At 35.6% G+C, this 24547-nt stretch overlaps 1 protein-coding gene across 4 annotated transcripts in view; it reads left to right on the top strand.

Annotated features, from left to right (window-relative positions):
• LOC121372656 overlaps positions 1 to 24547 on the top strand; it is a 90308-nt gene that overhangs the window by 52643 nt on the left and 13118 nt on the right. Inside the window, exon 1 of one of the 4 annotated variants that reach the window (XM_041499099.1) lies at positions 19707 to 20280. The exons of the other annotated variants lie outside the window; for them this stretch is intronic. Coding sequence (XP_041355033.1) covers positions 19902 to 20280 — 379 coding nt within the window. The 5' untranslated portion in view covers positions 19707 to 19901. Of the gene's footprint in view, positions 1 to 19706; positions 20281 to 24547 lie in introns of those variants that run through there. 4 annotated transcript variants of the gene reach the window in all.

Genomic DNA, 24547 nt, shown 5'->3' with positions numbered 1-24547 from the left:
AATCGCTCACAAATATAAGTATATACAAACAATGTACTTTTGTTAGTGTTACTAATATTGTCTGTAAATATAAACTAATTATTTAGTTAACAAATTGACATAAATGATATATTAAGCTCACCGCTAGCTTTTGATTGTATCGACTGAAGTTGTCCCACTGATGAAAAGGTTGGGTAAATAAATAGTTTTGTTCTACATTAGATAATTACATCCTGTAATTTTTATGGTACTTTTGATCAATAATCACGAATCTGGTGGAATTGTTTGTTTACGACCACGTTTTAAGACCGGGACTTTAATTTACAAAATGGCGTCCACGTTTTGTCGCTTTTAGATCAAACACCCTCATGTAATATAGCGAGATTCCTCGCCTCCACGTCATTCTTCGTCTGACTATGTTGACTTGTTTTTTCGTGACTCGTATGACGGCCATTCTGCAGAACGCCACGGTTGTTCGCGTTTAGTCTCTACATGTCCGAGCCTGTCCTAGCAGCACTGGAAGATTGACCGCCCCACTCTAAGAAGAAATAGGAAGCGGGGTCGGCCCCTACTACTCTTTTCTAGACTTTACTTTGCTTTATAGTGATACCATCTCGTATCCTCCGGAGTCGGGCCCGTCCGCACCACTATACCAACCCATGACGACTGGACTATACCCTAGTCTGATACTCTCTCTCGTTCAGACGGATCCGGCTTCTCAAGATCTGTATTTCAGCACAGCACTACACCATCAACGTCTATCGACTGTCAATCTAGGGGTTTTCTTGACGGGATGCAACCCATCTCATCCCTATAAGCTGTGCACCCAAACGGCCGTAACGAGGCCACTCACGTGGACATATCGATCGGACTTCAAACTTTTAGATCTGCGTTCAAAAGTTTATGTCGAAATTACTCTGTTTTTATTTATTATTAAATAGTCCGATCCTCTCTTCTTTCTCTTTTTTAATTTTGGACTGTCCTTCTAAAATGCTCCAAATTATATAAATATTCGGCCGAGCAGTCAATTCTTTTTATTTTTGGCTTGTAACTTTTTCTTTCTTTTTTTTTAAAATTTATTCTATTAACTTTTTTACTAATTGCTATTTTCAAAATTCTGCCCATTTTCAACTCTACCCCACCCCCTCCTCCATCCCGAGTCAGGTCACCGATCTTATCAGAGGTCGGCCTCGGGATGGGCGTGTTCGAAACCCAAGTGGTATATGGGCACGTTAAACAAGTTATCATCATCATCATCGTGTAATATATCAATGCATGGGTTTTGTGGGTTGCACAGGACAAAACTTACACTTTTAGATAGCACAGATATCATATAGACGTCTTTCCTTCAATTTGTGCTCTAAAATACGATTTTTCCTGTATAGGTTATCATTGTGTTTCACTATTTTGTCAGCATGCAGCTTGTATGAATAATTTTTAACTAGGTCATGTGTAATATCGAAACACCAATCTACCTCTTTACTGCTGAAAAATTATGACATAATCCTATAAACCATCTTGTGGGGGAAAAAATGTAAATTCAATGATTGGCCATTAACACATACAATATATGAATCAAGAATTAAAATGAGAGTAAGAATTTACTTGTCATCGACCGTATAATTCAACATTACATTACTCTCTTTGTTTTTAAACCTGATCTTTCAATTGGCATAGGAAGAAAATATGTGAATATATTACAAATGTATACCATTAGAAATGTCTATAAATATACCAACGGCGTTCTGTGGTGTGCAAGTTTAACCGATCAAAAAGGATACATCGTAGCAGACTACATATAGACAATGCATATGACTGCTTCATTGTAGCAGCATGACAATATCCAATGTCCTGTTGACTGCCTCCAGATTATAGTACACGTATACATTTGACTGTTTTTAAAGTATGGTACACACGTACATATTAAAGGCAATAAACGGGGTTTATGGGTGGGTGTAGGTTATAAGAAGATCACCAGGAGGTCGAGATATGTCCTAGCTGCAACAGACAATAGCCATTTCTGTGCCAGCATGTGCAGCTATGGATGGTGTAATGCAAAAACTATAAAAAAAACCCCACCCAGACGTTTATGACATAAGTGATATAATACAAGCTAGACAAAAGACAAAGTAAGAAAGACAAATTTGCAAGACAGAAAAGAAACCACTGAATGTTTCAAATTCAAAGCGACGTTAGCATCCAGTCTATGTTATAAGACAAAAGGGGCGACTTCAGCTTTCCAGAAGCAATTTGTCTTCTGTTTCACCTTTTGGAATTTACATATCACAATTTGTGAGGTACATTTGTATCTTAGGGAAAGCTCTATGTATGCCAGTTTCACTATGTCATATTATTGTTTGTCTAGAAGTTGTTTCATCAGAGTTATAATAATCAATGACTCCTAAAAACGTTCAAAACAGTTCATGGTAGACATTTAGAGGCTATATCAGAGCACAGATCACAAATATTTATGATATATGTTTCCATATAGAATTAGTGGCTATAGCACTTTTATTAATATCAGTAGGCCGTTGGGTTTTTTATGTGCTTTGCCTGCCTGAGGGCAACATATCATGAAAAGGACAACTCTTCCCAAGATATTGGTTTAAACAAACACACCCACTATAGCTGGCCGGCGCACACCCATTTTACAGTCAAATGTATTACATTTGCTTGGGCTGGAATTACCACAAAACAGTTTTCAATGTCAGCAAGTTTCACATGTTTGCAAATTATATGCATTCCCCTGTCAACTTCAGTCTAATAGTTGCCACTACAAAGCTGTCTGCCATGAAATAGTCAAACACCAGACTACTTGTGCGGATACATTTCTGGATTTTCGACTAAATGGGAAAATAACTATGACCTGTGGCCAGTAAGCTGACGACGTTTCTCTGCATATCCCATTCTGACTACATACATGTACCGCTTCATGATTTGTAAACATCTTCTACAGAATATTAATTTTTAAAATAAAAAATAACTGACTATTGACTCTGCTCATACTGGGTGCCACTTGTGCGGAAAGGTATGCTCACATTTTGTAAACACCTGATATCATCACTATTATAAAGTGATTCACGAGAGCATGCCATGACAAATGTCTAAATGTCTATTATTCTGTTGTCTGCAATCTTTTAAAGACATCGTAGGAAGGGTGTCTTGTCCTGGGAAGTGGCAATCATGGGAACTGTCACAACCTTGCCTAAACATCATCTGAACTAATGCCTTGTGCGATATCATTTTTAAATTATTATTGTCATTCAGATGTGATTTATTGGACAGGGGTATGATGAGTTAGTACCACACGCATGTGAAATGTGCAATGTTATACAAACAGTATTAGATCTTTATGGATCAGGTCCATCCATAAACAAGTCCCATATTTGTCAAGCAGGTGGTGCTGAGTCTACTTGACTAGGGGACATAATTTGTTTTTAAAAATTGATTTTGGAGGAGTCAGAGTGTTCTGATCTGTTGAATTCTTCGAGTCTGCTTCAGGTGGATTAATCGCCTTTTACTATATATGTCTGAAACTAATAATTTGCTGAATTATCCAGAGTGTAAGGTAGGGTAACTTTGTGATATGTTTCTCTACATTTGTGTTATTTTATGCTACAGACAGTCATTATGTAAAAATGGAGAAGCCCATTTCAGGGCAAATAGGTTTTGCCCCGTCATTGATTAACTGTAAGACCATTTTTTATGTGGAACTCATTAATCAACAATGTGGCATTCTACTTCACTTATGTTTTTAAACACAATGATATAGATTACCGAGATCTCGGATCACTATGAAGGAACTGTTATTTTAATGTTAATGTTGGCGGCAATCGTTAGAAATGAAAGCCATCTTAAGATATAAATTAATATACGTCTTTATTTAGGTTATTACAGACAAAATACAATGAATTTAAAATAACATTTACTAAATATATCTTGTTTCAACACACATACATATGTTTACTAAATTGTAACATATGCCATGGTGTGGCCATATTTAATTATACAAATTAAAGTACTGTCGGAAATAGAATAAACATGATTTTCGTCGATTATTTCTTACATATTAAACAGACAAGTAAAATTTTTTGTAAATATCTGTTTAATGATAGTCTACCTAATTTAGCATTTACTTGTTTTGGCTCGCATTGATGTACTAGGTGGTGTTTACTCTTGAAATTAAAAGAGATTTTAGTACAGGTGAACTGTGCACTTTATTGGAACAGACTATAAAACATTGTGGTCAACATGCATTGTGTCAATTTCATTGCTGTTACAATATGTGAAGGATTGTTTCTGATGACAGTTTACCCCTATCCCTCTCCAAAACAAAATATTTGTAGACATTTATAAGCATGTTTTGAGCAAAACTGTCAAGAACCATTCTGAGTTTGTGATCTATTATACTAGTATTAAAGGTGCTATCTCAAAGTTGCATAATGACAGCTATAATGCAAATCATGTTTTTATTAAATTTTGCTTTAACATTTAAAGACTAAACCTTTAACTATATGCCCATAAATAATTATATGATATAATTTTATCTACTAGTAGAAAATACATTTTTGTTGGAGAATTTGTATCACAAACAGATGTTCACATATAACTTCTAATATAGCACCTTTAAGTGGTTGCGAGATTGTGTAAATTTCTAATGTACTTGTATTGAATTTATATTCACTAAATATACTGGTCATAATTAATAATTTATGCTGCAATTCAAAATAATCAGTTGACTTGCACTTTTAAATTAAAAGTTAATTTACGGATAAATGAAATTCACACATATTGTCAAAATGTTTTATAATCTGTTCCAATAAAGGTCACAAATCTCCTGTTTACTGACATTTTAATTTCAATTTCAAGAGTAAACATCACCTTGTACATCAATGAGAGCCCAGACAAGTAAATGCTAAATTAGGTAGAGTATTATTAAATAGGTATTTACATAATATTTACTTGTCAGTTTAATATGATAGAAATAATTTACGAAAATAATTTTTATTCTATTTCCGACACTACTTTAGTCACTTTCCCCTGCTTACATCAAATTACCTTTTTGATATGTTCTCTAGGATGGTATTGGGAGTACATTACAACAAAAATAAATTGTTTTAAGATCACCAAATCTTAAATTATGTTCGAATGTTAAGGAACTGTTATTTCAATGGCCATTTTGAAAAATGAAAGCCATCTTAAATTATAAATAAAAATAGGTCTTTCGAAGTCATCAAGTAAGTTATTATGGACAAAATACAATCATGTAAAACATCCTTTATTAAATTTATCTTGTACTGGTACACATACAAATGTATACCATTGTAACATATGCAATATGGCGGCGATTTTCATTTATGTAAATTAGTCACTTTCCCCAACATACATAAATGTAAATTTTTGATATGTTGTCTAGGATGGTTGTGAGAGTAAGTTACAACAAAAAATAATGATGTTGCAAGATTGTCAAGATCTCGGATCACTTTGGAATTTTAAGGAACTGTTATTTCAATGGAAATGTTGGCAGCCATCTTGAAAAATAAAAACTATTTTAAATTATAAATTGAGGGAGGTATTTCTAAGTCATCAAGTAAGTTATTACAGACATAATACAATGCAATTAAAACACCATTTACTAAATATATTTGTTTCAAAACATATGCATGTGTATACTTTTGAAAAATATTACTGTGGCGGCCATATTTAATTTATGCAAATTAGGTCACTTCCCACCACTTACATCAATGTACATTTTTGATATGCTGTCTAGGATGGCTTTGAGAACAAAATACAACAAAAATAAATTCTGTTACAATTTGTTCTAGGTTAGGCCTTTTTAAATCTTAGATTGACTGGACTGTAAGGCGAAGTCTGAAAACCCCCCAACCCCAAACAAACACCCACCCCCCCCCCCCCCAAAAAAAAAAAAAAAAAAAAAAACCCCACCAAACCCCCCACAAAATACACACACACCCAAAACCCCCAACAACAACAGTATAAAATATGAAAAAAAAAGAAGAAAAAAAAGGAGAAACCCCAGGAAGAACACAAAATCAAAGCAAACGATAGACAAAAACAACAAAACAAAGTACAAAACAAACCCAAGAAACCTCCCATAAAAACAGCAACAAATAAACAAACCTCCGAAGAAAACAACAATAAACAAAACAAAACAATTGTGACAAAAAACAACACACAAAACCACATACAAAATAAAAAAAATCCACCAATAACCGTCAAAAAAAGAAAAAAAAAGAAAAAAAGATACTAAATAATTAAATAAATAAATAAATAAGACACACCCCCGAAAAAAAGAGAAAATCCCCGAAAAAATCCCCCACCCCACAACAACAACAACAAGTCCTACTGTAAAACTACAATATCAGTTGGACATTTCTAAGTAAAAAACTCTCACCAGGTAATTTTCACTCAGAATGGAAAGAAAAGACCCAATCTAACACTAAAATAACAGTAACTATTATTACTGAATGCCAATAGCTCGTGTCAATCAGAAATCACTGTCGTAATAATCATAGAGACCGAACTCATCAGCATCCAGAAAGAGCGGGGAATCGCTGTCGTAGAGATATAGATCGTCGTTCGTCGTCATCGTCATCATCGTCACTGACAGCGACACCTGGAAAATTAAAGAAAATCATTCAACTGCATTCGGATGCGGATCCAAGAGGGGGACCAGGGGACTCGCCCCCACCCCCACCCCCCAACAAAAAGCAAGTGCTCCTCCCCCCTGTTTTATTATTGCTTTTCTTTCCGGCGGGATGTCCGTTTAACGTGTCGGTCCCTGTGCCTTTTTCGCCACCCGCACCCCCATCAAAATATTTCCTAAATCAGCCCCTGATCACATTCACTGACCTTTAAAAACAAATGGATTGAGTACATTTATGACAACTACCGAAATGCACGTTCTGCTGTAACTCGTTACACGTTAGTTCGTAACGAGTTTTGTCATTTTGTTCTCTCTGTCGTTCAAATCATTAAGTTTAACCACATCGACACCTTACAACAGAAGAAGCTTTTTGTTGCTGTTGTTGTTACTTTTACCGTTGCTTATTGTTTTGTTGTTTTTGTTTGTTGGTTGTTGTTTTTTTTTTTGTTTGTTTGGGGTGGAGTTTTCAATAATAATAAAATAAATAAGTAATAAATAAATAAATAAAACAAATATAAAGAAAAAATAATTATAAAAAGAGATAATTTGTGCATAATTTCGCGTATATGACTATATTCATACAAATACCCATATACACAAATGCCTATATATGCATATACATACAAGCGTTAGTATACACATACATATTATACATATATTCACACATGTACACATATCTACCACAGATATACGGAAGAGATTAAATTAAAGTATTATATTTGTGTTAAAATATACTCTTAATTTTTTTTTCAAAGAAACTGTTCCCATGTCTATTTTATCTTCAAGTCTCAATAAAATAGTGTTTTCCACGTTGCCCATTCATTATTAAATACATACAGTAATTACAAGTTTCTAAAAGAATATACCTTTCCATTTCAAATTTCTGTTGCAGTATGGCATGCACAGCATTGATACTTAAACATTTATTTTGCATTTTCATACTATAGACATAATATTTTATATTAAAGCGGCATTATCCGGAATATTTTTATTATTTAAGCATATAGAACAGAACATCCAATTACGTTTGGTGCATATATGACGCCGCACTCCGCATTGGTTTCACCACGTTGGCTTATCCAGGTCAAAAACAAAGCCAGTATTTCGAAAGTGGGACACTTTTGACGGGCTCCTACCGATCTCGGTTTTCATTGGCTTATCACAAGTGTGGAATTCCCCAACAAGAGATCACGTGAGATTTCGCAGTTTTTGAACAAATTTAACGGTCTTGATTGAGGGGTCGTCTCATATCTCCAAAACATATTTATATCCATAGAGGTATGGTACAATGCCTTTCCAGGGGTGGGTATATAAAATACCATGGTATGTGATATCCTGTCTGTGGGATGGTACATATAAACGATCCCTTGCTAAAAAAAACACGTAGCGGGTTTCCAAGGCGCGTGTGCAGGGATTTCAGCGGGGTTGGGGTTATAGACTGTGTTGAGCGAAGTTTATATGGGGCCATTCTCCCCTTGAAAATACATTTCAATTTTTTTTAAGCTTGGGCAAGTAAGGGCTTCGACCTCCAATACCCTCCCCCTGCACATGCACCCGATTGCTCTCTAAGATTATATGTAAAAATTACCAAATGTTAGACATCCAACAGCAGATGGAAGGAAGGATAGGATATGTTTTATTTAACGACGCACTCAACACATTTTATTTACGGTTGTATGGCGTCGGGTGATTATTAAATCAATATGCTCTAACTTTAATGTCGTTAACCCCCCCCCCCCCCATTAACTTTCCAAACGAAATAATATTTATTTGAATTTGTCGATTTTAACACGTAAAATTAAGGAGTTCATTGTCTACTTTAGTATATTTTATTTTAAAAATATATACATGATTAATGTGTTACTTGTATACAAACTAAACTTTGAAAGTTCTACTAACACTTTATAAAATATTAATTCTGAAATAGGAAGGTACGATTGTCGATAATACGGTGTCAAGATCAAACCGGTTTTAACAAAAGACTCTAGTACCGTATCCTCAACCGAACTTTCTTCGTACAGCGCATGATTTCTCTTTTAATTTTTTGAGACGAACCCTTTTTGAGACGAAATCGTCAAACGCACGTGTTAACTGAAACTGACAACAGGCTGTCTTTTGTGCTTTGCCGAGCTATGGCGGCACAGGCGACGAATCAAGCGTATACTTTTGACGATCTCCGTTCATGGCGGACACACACGAGTTTTTTAAAAGTGCATTTGAGCTGTATTTCATATCTGTGCGTGATATTATTATATGGTAACCAGACACTGTAACTTTAATAGACCTCGGTCACATTCTACTGCGCATGTGCGTGTAGCGGAGCAACTCGTGGACGCTAACCGTTAACTCACGCGAGATATCGCAAAAATAGCCCTGTTCAAAATGGGGGGGGGGGGGGGGGGGAGGGCATGGACAATGGGAGGCCACGCAATAGGAATGTGAATTAGGTTTATTATTAATTATTCTATCAGTAGCAACCCGAAAATTCTGTCACCATCGTGCAAATACTTATTGGAGACGTTTGTGAATTATTGCTTCAGCTTATCACAATATTTTTTATTTTATTTTGTTGTTAACGCCCAAGAAACCATCGGTTCGGATTCGTACACAATAAATAATGTGATATGAACTTAAATAATATTAATGTGTGTACGTGTGCGCGCGTGTATGTAGGTATGCAGATATTTATCGTATTTAAGGGTCAATATCAAAATTGGTAACATTTTGGGTGCCGGCTCTAAATTATATTATTTCCCAAATTGTCACAGAATATTACTTTGGCATCAATGCACAAAACCACACATATTTGTAATATACTCTGTCAAAAAAGAAACGCATAGGCGAAATATTCATGGAGTTATCTTTGTAATACAAAGTGGCATAATTTTGTTATTTATAATCGTATCACAGTCAAATTTGACATGAGTATGTGACAATGATCTTGCTATGGACTGACGGTAGTGGATGCGTTTTTGTCGCCAAACAGCGTCGCACGAGGGCGATGAAATCAGTACCTTGTGTGGCCACCAGCAGCAGCAATCACTGCGCGACATCTCCTTGGTATAGACTGAATGAGTCTCTGAATCCGGGCACATGGAATCCTAGTAGTCCGGGAGCCCAGAGAGGTTTAATTAGCATTGCGAGTACAAAAGATCTGAGGTCTGGAATATGTAGATGTGGGCTGTGGGACCCCCAAACGGCCATTCTTAAGTGTCATCTCCTGTACCAATCCGAGGGGCCGCCCCTCAAAATAACCCAAATTTTAAATACACCAAAATTTTCTCTGTTGATGTACTAATTAAGATCCACCTTTCTTAAGTGTCAACTCCTGTACTTAGTCCACTTAAGAACGCCCCCAATTAGCATTAGATATGTGCAGCACTACCAGGATTCCATGCATTCACCGGTAGTGACTACACTGGATCATTTGTTCGCAAGGGAAAGTTGAGACCATCTGCTAAGCTGGAAAAGAATACCAAGGTACAAAAAGCATTTGAAGATATGGCGATTGATGCAGAATTCAGTCATATCATACAAAATACCCTGCAAACATTTACCGCTAGCATCTATGGAACAAAGGATACAAGCAAGACAACACTCAATGCCTTTCAATACAAGATATATACTACTCAAAAGAATTTAAGGGTCAAAAATTTATAACCAAATAAGTTTCAGAGTGTATTACATTGATGATGTAAACTACACAAAAAATTTAATTTATTGTTCCATATTTACAAAAAACCCACAAATAAACGTCACTGTATACAAGAAAGTCACATGACATGCTGTCAAAGTTGAAGGTTGTCAAACATGGATTTTACACATTAGAACATTCGTTTAATAGTGTGTGAATCCACCCCTGGCGCGAATACACTCGACACATCGTTGCCTCGTGCTGTTGATCAGACCTCTGAAGAACTCTTGGGGAATGGCCTGCCACTCTGCCATAAGAATTTGACCCAGATCATGAAGGTTGGCCGGAGGGGCATGGCTATCCCGAACTCTCCTGCCTAATTCGTCCCAGGCGTGCTCTATTGAGGCCAAGTCAGGCGAATATGCTGGCCAATCCATCCTGGCGATACCTTGTTGTCTGAGAAAGTCCGTTACCACCCTGGCGCGGTGGGGTCTGACATTGTCATCCTGCAGAACCGCCCCGCCGCCAATCTGCTGAAGGCCTGGGAGAACCAACGGCCGGATAATCTCATTCAGATAGCGGATTCCATTCAGATTGCCATCCACCACATAGAGGGGGGTCCTGTGGTGGATAGAGATGCCGCCCCACACCATGACGCTGCCACCACCGAACCGGTGACGTTGTCTAACGTTAACGTCAGCGAAGCGCTCCCCAGGACGTCTGTAGACACGAACCCGATCGTCGTTGAACTAGAGACTAAACCTGGACTCATCAGTGAACATCACTCGACCCCACTGAACACGTTGCCACCGCAGATGAAGCGTGCACCAGTGACGTCCGGCCGTTCTGTGACGTGGTAGGAGTAGTCGAACAGCCTGGCGACGGCGGCGTAGATTATTGGCTCTCAGACGATTGCGTATGGTTTGATCAGACACTCGAGTTCCAGTCGCAGTCCGCAGATTGTCATGTAATCGGCGTGCAGTGGTTGTGCGTTGACGTAGAGCCATATTGGTGATGTAGCGGTCCTCTCTATTTGTAGTGCTTCGGGGTCTTCCCGAACGTGGACGATTTCTAACAGAATTCGTTGCTTGGTACCGTTGCCACAGTCGGCCAACGACACTCTGACTGACACCAAGTCTCAGAGCAACATTCTTTGCGTATTGCCATCCTGAAGCCAAGCAATAGCCCTTCCTCGATCTTCGATAGTCAGTTGACGTCGTACCATTGTCGAATTTGGAGTGTGCACCGTACACGAACGCAAGCTCCAATTATACGGAAATTCAGCATTGGGAACATGGCATACACGCGCAAAGCGTGCAAATGAAGCGCTTTGTGAAAAAGCAAGTTATGGGCACTTAGCAGACCTTTCGCTTTCGCCCTAATTTACGTGCAAATGTAAGCATGTTTTCGCCATTAGAACTAGTCGACAGTGTCAATGACAGTGGATTTTAATTCATTTATGGGTTGCTTAGACCCACTTTCGTCAACATGGAACAATACCATGCGTGACATTATGGTCTAGCTAATATAACTGACATTCAGAAAATAATGTCGAAAATATCGTCTGACCCTTAAATTCTTTTGAGTAGTATATTCGAAAAGGGTTATGGACCAAAGTCAACGACAGAAAATCCGTTGGAAAAGCAAGTGGTTGAATCAGTATGATTACAAAGTTTTTAGACTTAAAAATGTAACATCAAACAAGCCGCACATTCAACCAGTTAAAATGGCTGCCCATACATTGATTTTTACTTCCTGTATTGGAAAATAATAAATGTTACGCAATAAACTTGGGAATCCTAGTTTCTTTTTCAAAATTGATACTTAGTAAGGCGACCTATGTCTTTGGCTAGGGGATAGAATAAAGTTAAAGTTTAAACACCATTAGAGCACATTGGTTAATTAATCGTCGGCTATTGGATGTCAAAACATTTGGTAATTCTGACTCGAAATCATCAGAGGAAACCGACTACATTTTTCTATTAGAAAAAAAGGATCTTTTATACGCACTTTCCCACAGACAGGAAAACACATACCACGGCCTTTGACCAGTTGTGGTGCACTGATTGGATCGAGGAAAAACCCCAATCAGTTGAACTGATCCACCGAGGCGGTTCGTTCCTGCAACGCAAGATCCTCAGGCGAGTGTTCAGCCGACTGAGCTAAATCCCGCCCCGAGGTACAAAAGAGTCATTTTACTTGATTTCGTTAAAGCAGCCTCTTCCCATTTGGCGACATAGATTGATGCATAATTTGTACTAAAACCTTTACCCATAGCACAACACACACCTACTGATAACATTCCTCTTTCAAACCTCTTTCAAACCCAAACTCATTTCCTTTCAGACTTAATTCTAACAACTCAATAATGTTTACCTAGTCTGTCTCGATATGGGTATTTATCAAATGCTCTCCAACTGAATCAATGCCCGCATCAATACCTATGTTGGTGTACATGGATTTAATACCAAGGATAACCAAAAATTAATCTTTTTTTAGATTTTGGTTTTCGATAATTGTGATAGAAGATCTTCAGTGTTTTTTTCACAAAACTTTCATATCCATTTGCAATTGGTTTTAAATCAAAGTCTATATATTCCGAAATATTGTACGGATCTGATCCGCAGGCTGAAATGATTGGACGATCTGGTGGTGTGTTAATATCGGTCCAAGTATTCACTGGCTTGTGGACTTTTGTACGTACATAAACGAGACATTCTTAAAAACACCCATGTTCAGATGTTATACGTGAGGCCTACAAACGATATGACTGTATGTATGTATGTATATGTGTATTATTTATGTATATATGTGTGTGTGTGTGTGTGTGTGTGTGTATATGTATGTATGTATGTGTGTATAATGTGTATGTGTTTTGGTATGTGTATGTGGTGTGTATTCACGGTGGCTGGAAAAAAATCACAGAAAAAAGTCACAATTTAGTATTGGAAAACAAATCACCGGAAAAGTAAAATAATTTATATAACAAAATGTATGGGTTTGCAAAGTATTGAATTTGGCTGAATTAAAAGAAAGTGGCATCATAGTATGCACGGGACACTTGTTAAACTTATTGATTAGGGTGGGTTTGTAGAGTGCCTTCTTGTACCTGGGTCAATTAAGCTAGATGAAAGAAAGAGGCTTCGTATTACTGTTCTGAGATTAGGGGTTTTACAAGGCAAATAGCATAGAGAATTTACATTTAGAATTTTGTAAAAATATTCTAAATGTTAAAACTTCCACTACTACTATTATGCTATATTTTGAATTAGGTAGATATCCTCGTTTATATATTCGTAAGTATCGTATGATAAAATACTGGTTTAAATTATTGAATACAAATAATTGTATTTTGCACTCTTCATATGTTGAATTTAGATCAAAATGTGATATACTTAACAACTGGGCAAAACAAATAAGGCTAATACTGTGTTCATTAGGTTTTTTTATGAGCTGTGGTGCAACCAAGAAGCATTAAATTGTAATTTTTATCTGCCATTAATAAAACTGAGAATTATGGACCAGTGTAAGCAAGATCTTAGTGAGCTTCTAGATAGTCTATCAAATGTTCATATTTGTATTAATATTTAGTAAACGAGCTTATTTTACAAAATTATCTAATGAAACCTATCCCAAGTTTATACAAAAAATGCATCACAAAAATAAGATTATCATCACATAGCTTAGCTACTGAAGTTGGTCGCTATCATAGCATAAATAGATCTAAAAGATTGTGTGTCTTGTGTAACTTAGGTGAAATTGTGGACGAGTTTCATGCTATATTATGTTGTCCTTTTTCAGCGACTTTAGAGTTTTATATATCAAGACATATTACAGAATCCACTCATCTATGTTTAAATTGACAGAATTACTATCACCAACTAACAATGTCAAAGAATTATGTAAATTAGGGAAATATTTATTCAAAATGTTTAAAAGACGAGAATCAACAGTTAAATAGTCTCTATTAACACATAACGGCATCTATCTTGTTTACTTTTGTTATAAAAGTACCAGAATGCATACAGTGGCAATAAATAGAAGGGTGTTAGCTGTGCCTTGCCCCAATTTGTGCCGCCCTGCTGTTTATTGTCATCATTACCCTAATTATGGTCGCCCTGCCATAATTCTTTGCCGCACAAAAACTAGTAATAAAATAAAATAAAATAATTTAAAATTTTGCTTTCCTCTCCAAGCGTTACAGTGTTATCACTGGTCTGAATGTTTAACTAAGAAATGCTTGACAATACATATTCGATCATAGGTGTGAAAGTCCAATAACGGTACCGTGACAATATTTCTTTTCTTTTGTTGGTCGTTACTACTACAGACGGGCAGGCAGCCAATGGTATCAAGCTTGATGTCATAGACAGTTATCCCCACACTGTCACAGACACAGCCACAACGCCCATTTGAAACTAGTCGATCAAAATAAAGCTTTGTTTATTATATTTGCTTAAAATTAGTTTATTTACTTATTTATTTATTTGTTTGTCTGTTCCTTTCTTTCTTTCTTTCTTTCTTTCTTTCATTACGTCTTCGTTAATAGATTTTTTTTAAATATTTTATTTATTTTAATTTTCATTTGTGGATGGTATTAAATGGTATAAATACTACAAACAAATTATTTTATTTAAATTTGTATTTATGGATGGTATTAAATGGTATAAATACTAAAAACAATTTTAAAAACCTAATAATAATTGTGATCAGACAGATAATTATTAATTAGGGCTTAGTTCAATATTTTAAAAATATATTTTATATACTGATAAATTATACCTATGACTATGGATGAACCTTTTCGTCCATGATCCAAATATAAGAATAATAAATCTGGTTTTGGAAACTGATTTGTCTCCCCCCCCCCCCCCCCTGCAATTGCTGATTGGTATCCTCTATATTCCTCCAATAAATTCCCCTTATTACAAAGAAAATACATTTACTATTATTGAAAACGAAATAAATCAGCAAATAAAATTAGGAAGCCCATTAATGTTACTTGGTGATTTTAATGCAAGAACAAAATGTTTGCCAGACTAAATCACAATTGATGAAGAAGCTGATCTCTCCTATAGCATAGATAATGACATAATAGATTTATTTAATGATATAACTAAACTAGAGTCATATAATGTCCCAAAAGATAGAGTAAGTCAAAATACAGGGAGAATAAATAACCATTGCAAAACGGCTTCTAAACCTGTGTAAAACACATACTCTAAAGATAGACAATGGTAGATTAGATAATGATAAATATATTGAAAAATTAACATGCAAAGACAGTAGTGTCAATGTTGATTATGTTATTAGTAGTCACCAATTGTTTAACAATAAATAATTTTCAGTTCTGTAATTTTTACCCACGTTTCTCAGATGCACACTGCGCTTTGACATTCAATATTAATTCATATCACTATCAAACTCTCACTTTAACAGATGAAAGTAATGAAAATAGACTGTAGATTCAACAAAGATCCGTAAATAGATACCTAATAAAAGACATCAGTTTGTCAGTAAGTTTGACCAACAATCACTTTATAGTATCTCCAGCATTTTGTGTTACGACACGAACGATGCATACACGTGTCAACAGAGCGATTGAGCTCATGAAAAATATATTTATAGACTCCAGCGTGAACATTCGGCCGCGTGCCAAGCAACTTCTATTTGGCACGATGTGGAGGAGACTAAATTTCTGGGGGTTATATTTGACAGGAAGTTATCCTTTTTGCCTCATGTTAAATATGTTAGAAAGAAGTGTTTGAAAGCTCTTAATATTTTAAAAGTTATTGATAATACGGAATGGGGAGCAGACCGCAAGTTTATGCTCCGTCTGTATAGATCTCTCCTGAGGTCAAAACTTGATTATGGATGCATTGTGTATGGGTCGGCACGCAAGTCATTCTTGCAGATGCTAGATCCTATACACAACCAGGGTCTTAAACTTTGTTTTTGGTGCATTCAGAACATCTCCTGTAGAGAACCTGTATGTTGATGCACACGAACCTTGTTTGGGTGTTAGACGTGCAAAGCTTTCTCTGCAGTATGCTACCAAGATTAAATCATTACCGAAACATCCTACACATGATGCGGTGTTTGATAACAAATATATGAAGTTGTTTGATGCAAGGCCAAATGCTATTCGTACATTTGGTCTTCGCATTAAGAGGTTTTTTTTGTCGTTTTCCAACATTGATTTAGCAGACACTTTAGAAACTTCTTCATATTTTGTTTTGCCACCATGATGTATTACACCACCTAAAATTGTGTTTGATCTTGCGCATCTGAAGAAAGATCGTACAGATGTTGTTTTGGAGTGTATAGAAAATGTTAAAGAATACAAATATTTAGGTTTAACCTACACTAAGCAAAACAAATCTAAAATAACAAAACAATGTTTAACTCAGCCTGCAACCAAAACAATATATTTTGTTTCATCTAAAGCCAAGGATAACAATTTACCAATTGATTGCAAACTTAAACTATTTGACTCAATGGTCTTCCCAATACTTTTATATGGCTGTAAAATCTGGGGATACAAAAATGTGGACATAATAGAAAATAGAAAATATTCATATAACTTTTCTTAGACGATTATTGCCGGTAAAAAACGGTGCGCCTATTTTTATATTATATGAGAAACTTGGTAGAACGCCACTAAAACTAATTATAGCTCAAAGAATTATAGGATTCTGGGCACGTATAGTTAAAGGTAAATCCACAAAAATCTCATTTACTTCTTAATTACATGATAAAAGACTATACGGCAAACGGACACAGCTATAACTGGCTAGAAAACGTAATACGCCTGATAAACAACCTAGACATGTCCGATATTTATATGTCGAAATATTTCCCATCCATAAAAATACAAACTGAGCATGTTAAACGAAGGCAGTTAGACCAGTACCTACAAACATGGTATAACAACATCGAGTCTACACCCAAAGGCAAAACATGTTTTATTTTTTAAACGAACTTAAATTTGGAAAAATACTTTATTAAATTACCCGAAAAATTGTAGACCATTCGTCTGAAATTCAGAACATGTAATCATTATTTACCCATAGAAACAGGACGCTGGAATAGCATCCCAGTCGAAAACAGATTATGTACATTGTGCGAAGAAAATGATATTGGAGATAATATCAGTATTTATAAAGCTATATTATTACAACCCCCCCTCCAACCCCCCCCCCCCCCCCAACCAAAAAAACAACAAAAACAAACTAGCACACTTAAATTCAAAGAACTGTTTAATTGTAATAGCATAAACACTCTCCGTAAAATGTCAAAATTCATTTCTCAAATTACAAGTAAATTCAGTAAACCATAAATAAACATCTTCAATATCATTTGATACTTTTAAAAGTACTGACTTGTAAAAGTCTCTCTGCCATATTTGAATGACTTGTCACCCTGTGTCTTCATTTTTAAAATGTGTATATAGCTATTTTGAATTGTGTTTGTATATATTCTACGAAGAACTCCTGTTGTCATATTGATACTGTAAATAACTATTGTACAATAATTCCTCATATGCTGTCGTTTGACGGTCTGAGTGTACCGAAATGAAAAAATAAAGTTTGTTTTGTTTAACGACACCACTGGAGCACATTGATTAATTAACCATCGGCTATTGAATGTCAAACATTTGGAAATTCTGACTCGTAGTCATCAGAGAAAACCCGCTGCATTTTTTCTAATGTAGCAAGGGATCTTTTATATGCACTTTCCCACAGACAGGAAAATACATACCACGGCCTTTGTCCAGTTGTGGTGCACTGGTTGGAACGAGAAAAACAATCAGCTGAATGGATCCACTGAGGTGGTTCGATCCTGCGACGCAAGCACCTCAAACGAGCACTCAACCGACTGAGATAAATCCCCCGCCCCCATTACCGAAATATTGTTTCAGTGTTCGCAACAGAAATCGATTATTTTTAATTTTCGTGTAATCGTAATCATAATTGTGACATGCTTAAAGGGACATTCCTGAGTTTGCTTCACTTTTTAAGACGTTATCGACTAACAGAGCCTTTTTGACTACTGTAATTAGATATTAAATATAATTTTCTGCATAAAATATTAGTGGATGTATATTAAACGTGTTTCTGATCGTCCTAATATTTGTACTAGGTTAAATTTCATTTTATTTCCTAAAAAAGATTTGTTTTTGTACGTACGAAATTATTTGAAGACAAAATCCTATTTGGGCTTCTTACAAATATTAAGGTGACCAGAAACACATTGAATACACAGACACTGATATTCTAAACAAGAAAATATATTTAATATGTAAGTTTAATCGTAGAGATATTTTATTAGTCGGAAACATGTTACAATGCAACAAACTCAGGAATGTCCCTTTAAGTAATCGTAATCGTTTACTTTCGTCAAGTAATCGCCCCACCGATGTGTGTGTGTGTGTGTGTGTGTGTGTGTGTGTGTGTGGCCTATATATAGAGGAAAGGCTGCCACATAGAAAAGGACAACCCGGTGAGTACAGTTAAAGTTTGTTTTGTTTAACGACACCACTAGATTGATTTATTAATCATTGGCTATTTTGACATATATCTTAGAGGAAACATTTTTCTATTAGTAGCAAGGGATATTTTATATGCACCATCCCACAGACAGGAAATCACATACCACGGCCTTTGATGTACCAGTCGTGGTGCACTGGCTCGAACGAGAAATAGCCCAATGGGCCCACCGACGAGTATCGATCTCAAACCGACCGCGCATCAAGACAGCGCTTTACCACTGGGCTACATCCTGCCCCGCCTCCCATCTGCGGTGTGTATATAGATTGTTTACTATGTTTACTACATATCGCTGACGTTCAGCCATTGTAAACGTCATGCATGCCGTTAAAAGAGTTATGCGACTCCAGAGTTACTTTGAAGAATATGCAAGCTCGTAGGAACAATAAATGAAGGGGGATCTCAATTTCGGCATACATTAATTTATGTAGTGTGGGTGTCACAGGCCCACAGCCCCCGGTTTCTACGGGCCTGATATTAAATGAGAGGTATCACACTGCCCATGTATGTATACCATACTGCTACTTCCTTTACTTTTGTAAACAAATGTTAACATTATCGTTAATAAGATTGTATTTGGTAACAACAAAGCCGCGAATCAGTTCTACTTTCACTTTCCCAATGAAGTTTTGCATTAACCATAGTTTGACACCCAATAGCCGATGTATTTTTCGTGCTGGGGTGTCGTTAAACATTCATTCATTCATTCATTCATTTACTTTCCCAATGATGTTATCTGGAACCCGTTATACTGCTGACGGGATTCCCGGAACAGCTCGATATAGTTATTTGCGGAATTGATTTTCCAAGTACTTTCCACGAATTTCAATATCGAAACTGGAGTTTGCGTTTAGTATTCGTAGATAAATCTTCAGTACAAAACAGTGTCAGAATGACCATATGTTTGACGTCCAATAGCCGATGATAAGATAAAAAAATCAATGTGCTCTAGTGGCGTCGTTAAATAAAACAAACTTTTATAAATCTTCAGGTTAACACGAACCGAGAAACACGCTTTACCTGGCTATTATTAACCATATGAGCTAAACACAAAGAAAGAAACGAGAAAGGTATGGAGTTCTATCCGTCTGAACTTCGTTTCGCTCAGGACAGCATTGCGTGTTATTTTCGTGGTGGCAGGACCCTCCAGGACTCGTTCAGGAGCCTACTAAATGTTGACAGCCCGGAGACAGTGCTTCCTAGAATGGATGCGATGTACCACAACGAAAAACACTTCGTCACAGACGGGAACCGACGACTGTATCTGCTGAAATTACTCGAGTCTGAGGGGCTGGTTACGGGGAAGGTCAGAGTGAACTTGACGCCGTTCAATGGATTTAAATACACCACCTACAACGACGGCACGTCGGTACGGGTACGTGGGGAAGGAAACATGGAGAAAATACTGAAGGGGATATTGAAAGAATACAGCTATCTTCACAGGAAACGAAGTAGGTATATTTATCGTGAGGCCCGTAGGAACGATATGTGAAGTGTGGGGTGGGAAGTGGGTGGAGGTGGAGGTGAGTGGTGGTGGTGTGGGGGATGGGGAACGAACACAGGCACGTTTTTTATATATATATACATTGTATATACACACACACACACAGATATATATATATATACATTGTATATACACACACACACACACACACACACACATACACACACACACACACACACACACACACACACACACACACACATACACACACACACACACACACATACATACAGATATATATATATATATATATATATATATATATATATATATATATATATATATATATATCGTTGACGAGACATTGATATTTTAATAAACGAAATGTTGATATTTTAATAAACGAGATATTGATATTTTAATAAACGAAATGTTGATATTTTAATAAACGAGACATTGATATTTTAATAAACGAGATGTTGAAATTTTAATAAACGAGACGTTGATATTTTAATAAACGAGATGTTGAAATTTTGATAAACAATAATGCTTGGGGTTCAAACTGAATTTTTTTTTTATGAATTAAAGAAAACCAAATTAATATTTGCGCTTCTTTTGTTCAATATAGGAAGACAAACGTGCAACGGTTTTGAGCCTCAAGTGGAGGGGTAGGGGTGGGGTGGACCCTCTCCCGGTTTATACGGTCTGATTATACTATATTGTAAAGGCGGCATTATTGATTATTGGAAAGATATAATCATATTCACAGAAACGAAGTATGCATATCGTTCTCAGTATCAATACTGTGTTACTGAAGTCGCATTGTCGAGTATATTATATTAAAGTAAACAACAATGTTCGCAGGGAACGAAGTATGTTTATTACACCGCGGTGACGGAGATACCCGTGAGAGATTTTTCATATCCCACAATGTGAGATATGCTTTCTGAGAGGTCATGACCTCCGATCACATGATCCACGGAACTGTTTTGTTTACGTTCAGTGTCCTGTTTAGTGAGAGACAAAAAATATATTTGGCGACTCAAATTAATAATGTAGCGCGTTGTAATAAATAGAATACTATACTCGTCCCCGTGAGAGACCGTTTATATTACAACTCGTGTGTTTTCGATCGTACATCACTCGCTTCCGCTCGTGATGTACGATCGAAAACACACTCGTTGTAATGTAAACGGTCTCTCACGGGGACTCGTTTAGTATTCTCTAGTATCATCATAATCAATACCCGCACGTTTTAAAAACTGTTGTTCAAGCCGCAATCTCAAGTAGATTTTTCCTTAAGGGAATACGCAGAGAATATAACCATATCCATAAGAAAGGAAGTATGAAAAAAATAAAAATATCGTCAATATCGAGTAAATAATTTAATATTTAAAGGCATACTGTCACGGATTTAAGGACCTTATTTTTCTAAAAATGGATAATAAATAAAAATTACATTAATTGTTGGAAACCACATCTAGCTATAGCATCACCTTAACTGAACCATGATGGAGTGAAATCCATGTCCTCCCTCTCGGCAATTTTAGTTTTTGAATTATGGACCATTGCCATAATTCAATTATTTTTACAAAATGTCGTTAATAAATGGAGTATGGTGGTTATGAAGATGGTTGAATAAAGTACATTTAAAGATAAATCAAATTACGTTTTGTTCAGGTAATACTTTGTTAGACCATTAAATAAATCAGTGGTCTGTGACAATATGCCTTTAAGCTCTAATTGCGAATATTTTCGATATTTAAAAGTAAATGTTTCTATTTTCAAATATATATTTTGAGTTGTAGAGATTTTAAAAATAAAATAATGATGGGATCAATATTATAATATATATATATTTTTTATAGTTTCAACAATATGTTATTACTGGCTATGTCCACGCTAGAGACGTCTAATGTAAGGTCTACGCAAGGACAGAATGTCCCTTTCAACTTTTGGAATCGCTCATCCAGTTTGGGTCTCTACCATGACATGTCATTCTGGTGTACCAGTTTGTTGTTATTTATATCGTGCACATTCAATTTCCGCCATATTGACTTTTGAATGTGGATAGGCAGTGACTAATTTTGTTTTAAAAAATTACGCCGAGATTTTAATTTTCAGCAAAACGGTTGACGATATATATTCCTTGATATAGTGGGTTTGTTTTTATTGTGCCAAATTAATGTTCGAGTGATTGTGAGAAAATCAGCACATGCATGTATCGTTATATTTAATATCAATTTTAGTTTTTATATTTATTTAATTATATGTCTAGTACTTTAATATTAGTAATAGTACTAAATAATAAAAGGATAAATATATATGAAACAAATTATATAATGTTTTTTAAATTAATAAATTAAAATAAAATAATAGTAAAAATTAAATAAAAATAAAATAAAACTATATACAAATAAAATAAAATAAAATAAAATTAATCTATAAATATACTTTTAAAATTACATTTATGTGGAAACATTTTAATATTAAGTATTTTATTCACAAAAAGACACATTTTATTAGCATTTAGTTGTTGGTTTTTATACTGTTGAGTTTTAGTTTTGTTACCATGGTAGCCGTGATTAAATTATAGGTGTATAGACTGGTGTTTCCGATTGTCGCTCAGTAGTTTATGTCTCGATAGATGGCGTAACTGGTCGGGAATGAAATTCACCCCACAATGAAATGGCCTCAGATTACAGTTATCTTCCCAAGTTTATTGCAGAAAATATGCCAGAAAGGTTAACATTTGGCTTGTAATACATATGGCAGAATAATCCATAATGCATATTCAGTGGTCATTACTAAAAAATATCTTTCCAATCAAGAAATACTACACTGACACTGGCACATAATTACACTTGTTAACAGTTATCACTGGAATCTGAAAAATATGATGCAAGTGCCTCTTAGTAGGATTTATATCAGCAATTTGTGCCAAAATCTTCATTTTCAAAGTTGTCAACAAAAAACATATTATGGTGTATACCTAAGTAACATCTGTAGGGCATGTTAATATTAATATGCATTTATATGAGCTGTTTTGCCTTTTACCAAGTGGTTACATGTCTAACAGAGTAAATGAAATAGATTCAGTAAATATAGCAGGTCAAAATTTAATCTGAAGCCTATCATGTCTAATTTTCCCTCAAATTAGTGTATAAACTTTGTTGCAAATTACCCTAATTTTGTGACTTTCACCATCCCTCTGACACATTTCTAATAAGGTACCATGAATTCAATCACCATATCTTTAATAAGCCTCCAATTATCATATCTAAAATGCTAAATTTTACAGATTTTAATTTTTTTCAAAAATCTGAATTTAAGTTTAATATTTCATTAAAAATGAAGTAAATTCTAACGATTGATTATTTTTTCTTTAAATATTTCAAAATCTTTCCAAGACAACACTGTGTAGATAGAACATATGTAGAAGAAAAAATAGCTATTTATTGTATGAAAGAATTCCAACACTGCAAGGCACTGTGGTAGGTGTTTTAACACAGCCTCTCATTTTAAACGTGACATCCCGATACTTACTGAGCATTGCTTTATATATATATTATTGGAATGCATTAGTGTGGGCCAGTTTTTAGAGGGAAAAATGGACTGATATAGTTCACACATTACACCGGTTAAATGCTTGATTCTGTTGAAAATATTATAGCCATAGACGTGAAATTACACAGACATATATATAACATATATATATAACACACACACACACACACACACACACACACACACACACACTATACATCTGAATCGCCGGGTGAGAGGAGGTACCACTGCCAGATGTTCTCCTCCCCCCTATAATCCACCGAGTCGTAACATACACACATCTTTCATGTACTATTTCTCTCAGATAATAATTTTGGTTGCCTCCACGTAATCTATAATGAGTTTATCTACCTTATTTTAAAGATGTGTTGGGTTGTTTGCCTCCACGTAATCCATAGTGAGTTTATCTACCTTATTTTTAAGATGTGTTGGGTTGTTTGCCTCCACGTAATCCATAATGAGTTCATCTACCTTATTTTTAAGATGTGATGGGTTGTTTGCCTCCACGAAATCCATAATGAGTGTATCTACCTTATTTTTAAATTTAAGATGTGTTGGGTTGTTTGCCTCCACGTAATCCATAATGAGTTTATCTACTTTATTTTTAAGATGTGTTGGGATGTTTGCCTCCACGTAATCCATAATGAATTTATCTACCTTATTTTAAGATGTGTTGGGATGTTTGCTTGGGTTGTTATTACTGCTAT

This window comes from Gigantopelta aegis, chromosome 4 (genome assembly GCF_016097555.1).
Source record: "Gigantopelta aegis isolate Gae_Host chromosome 4, Gae_host_genome, whole genome shotgun sequence".
NCBI lineage: Eukaryota > Metazoa > Mollusca > Gastropoda > Neomphalida > Peltospiridae > Gigantopelta > Gigantopelta aegis.
This window is presented reverse-complemented; position numbering and strand designations above follow the sequence as displayed.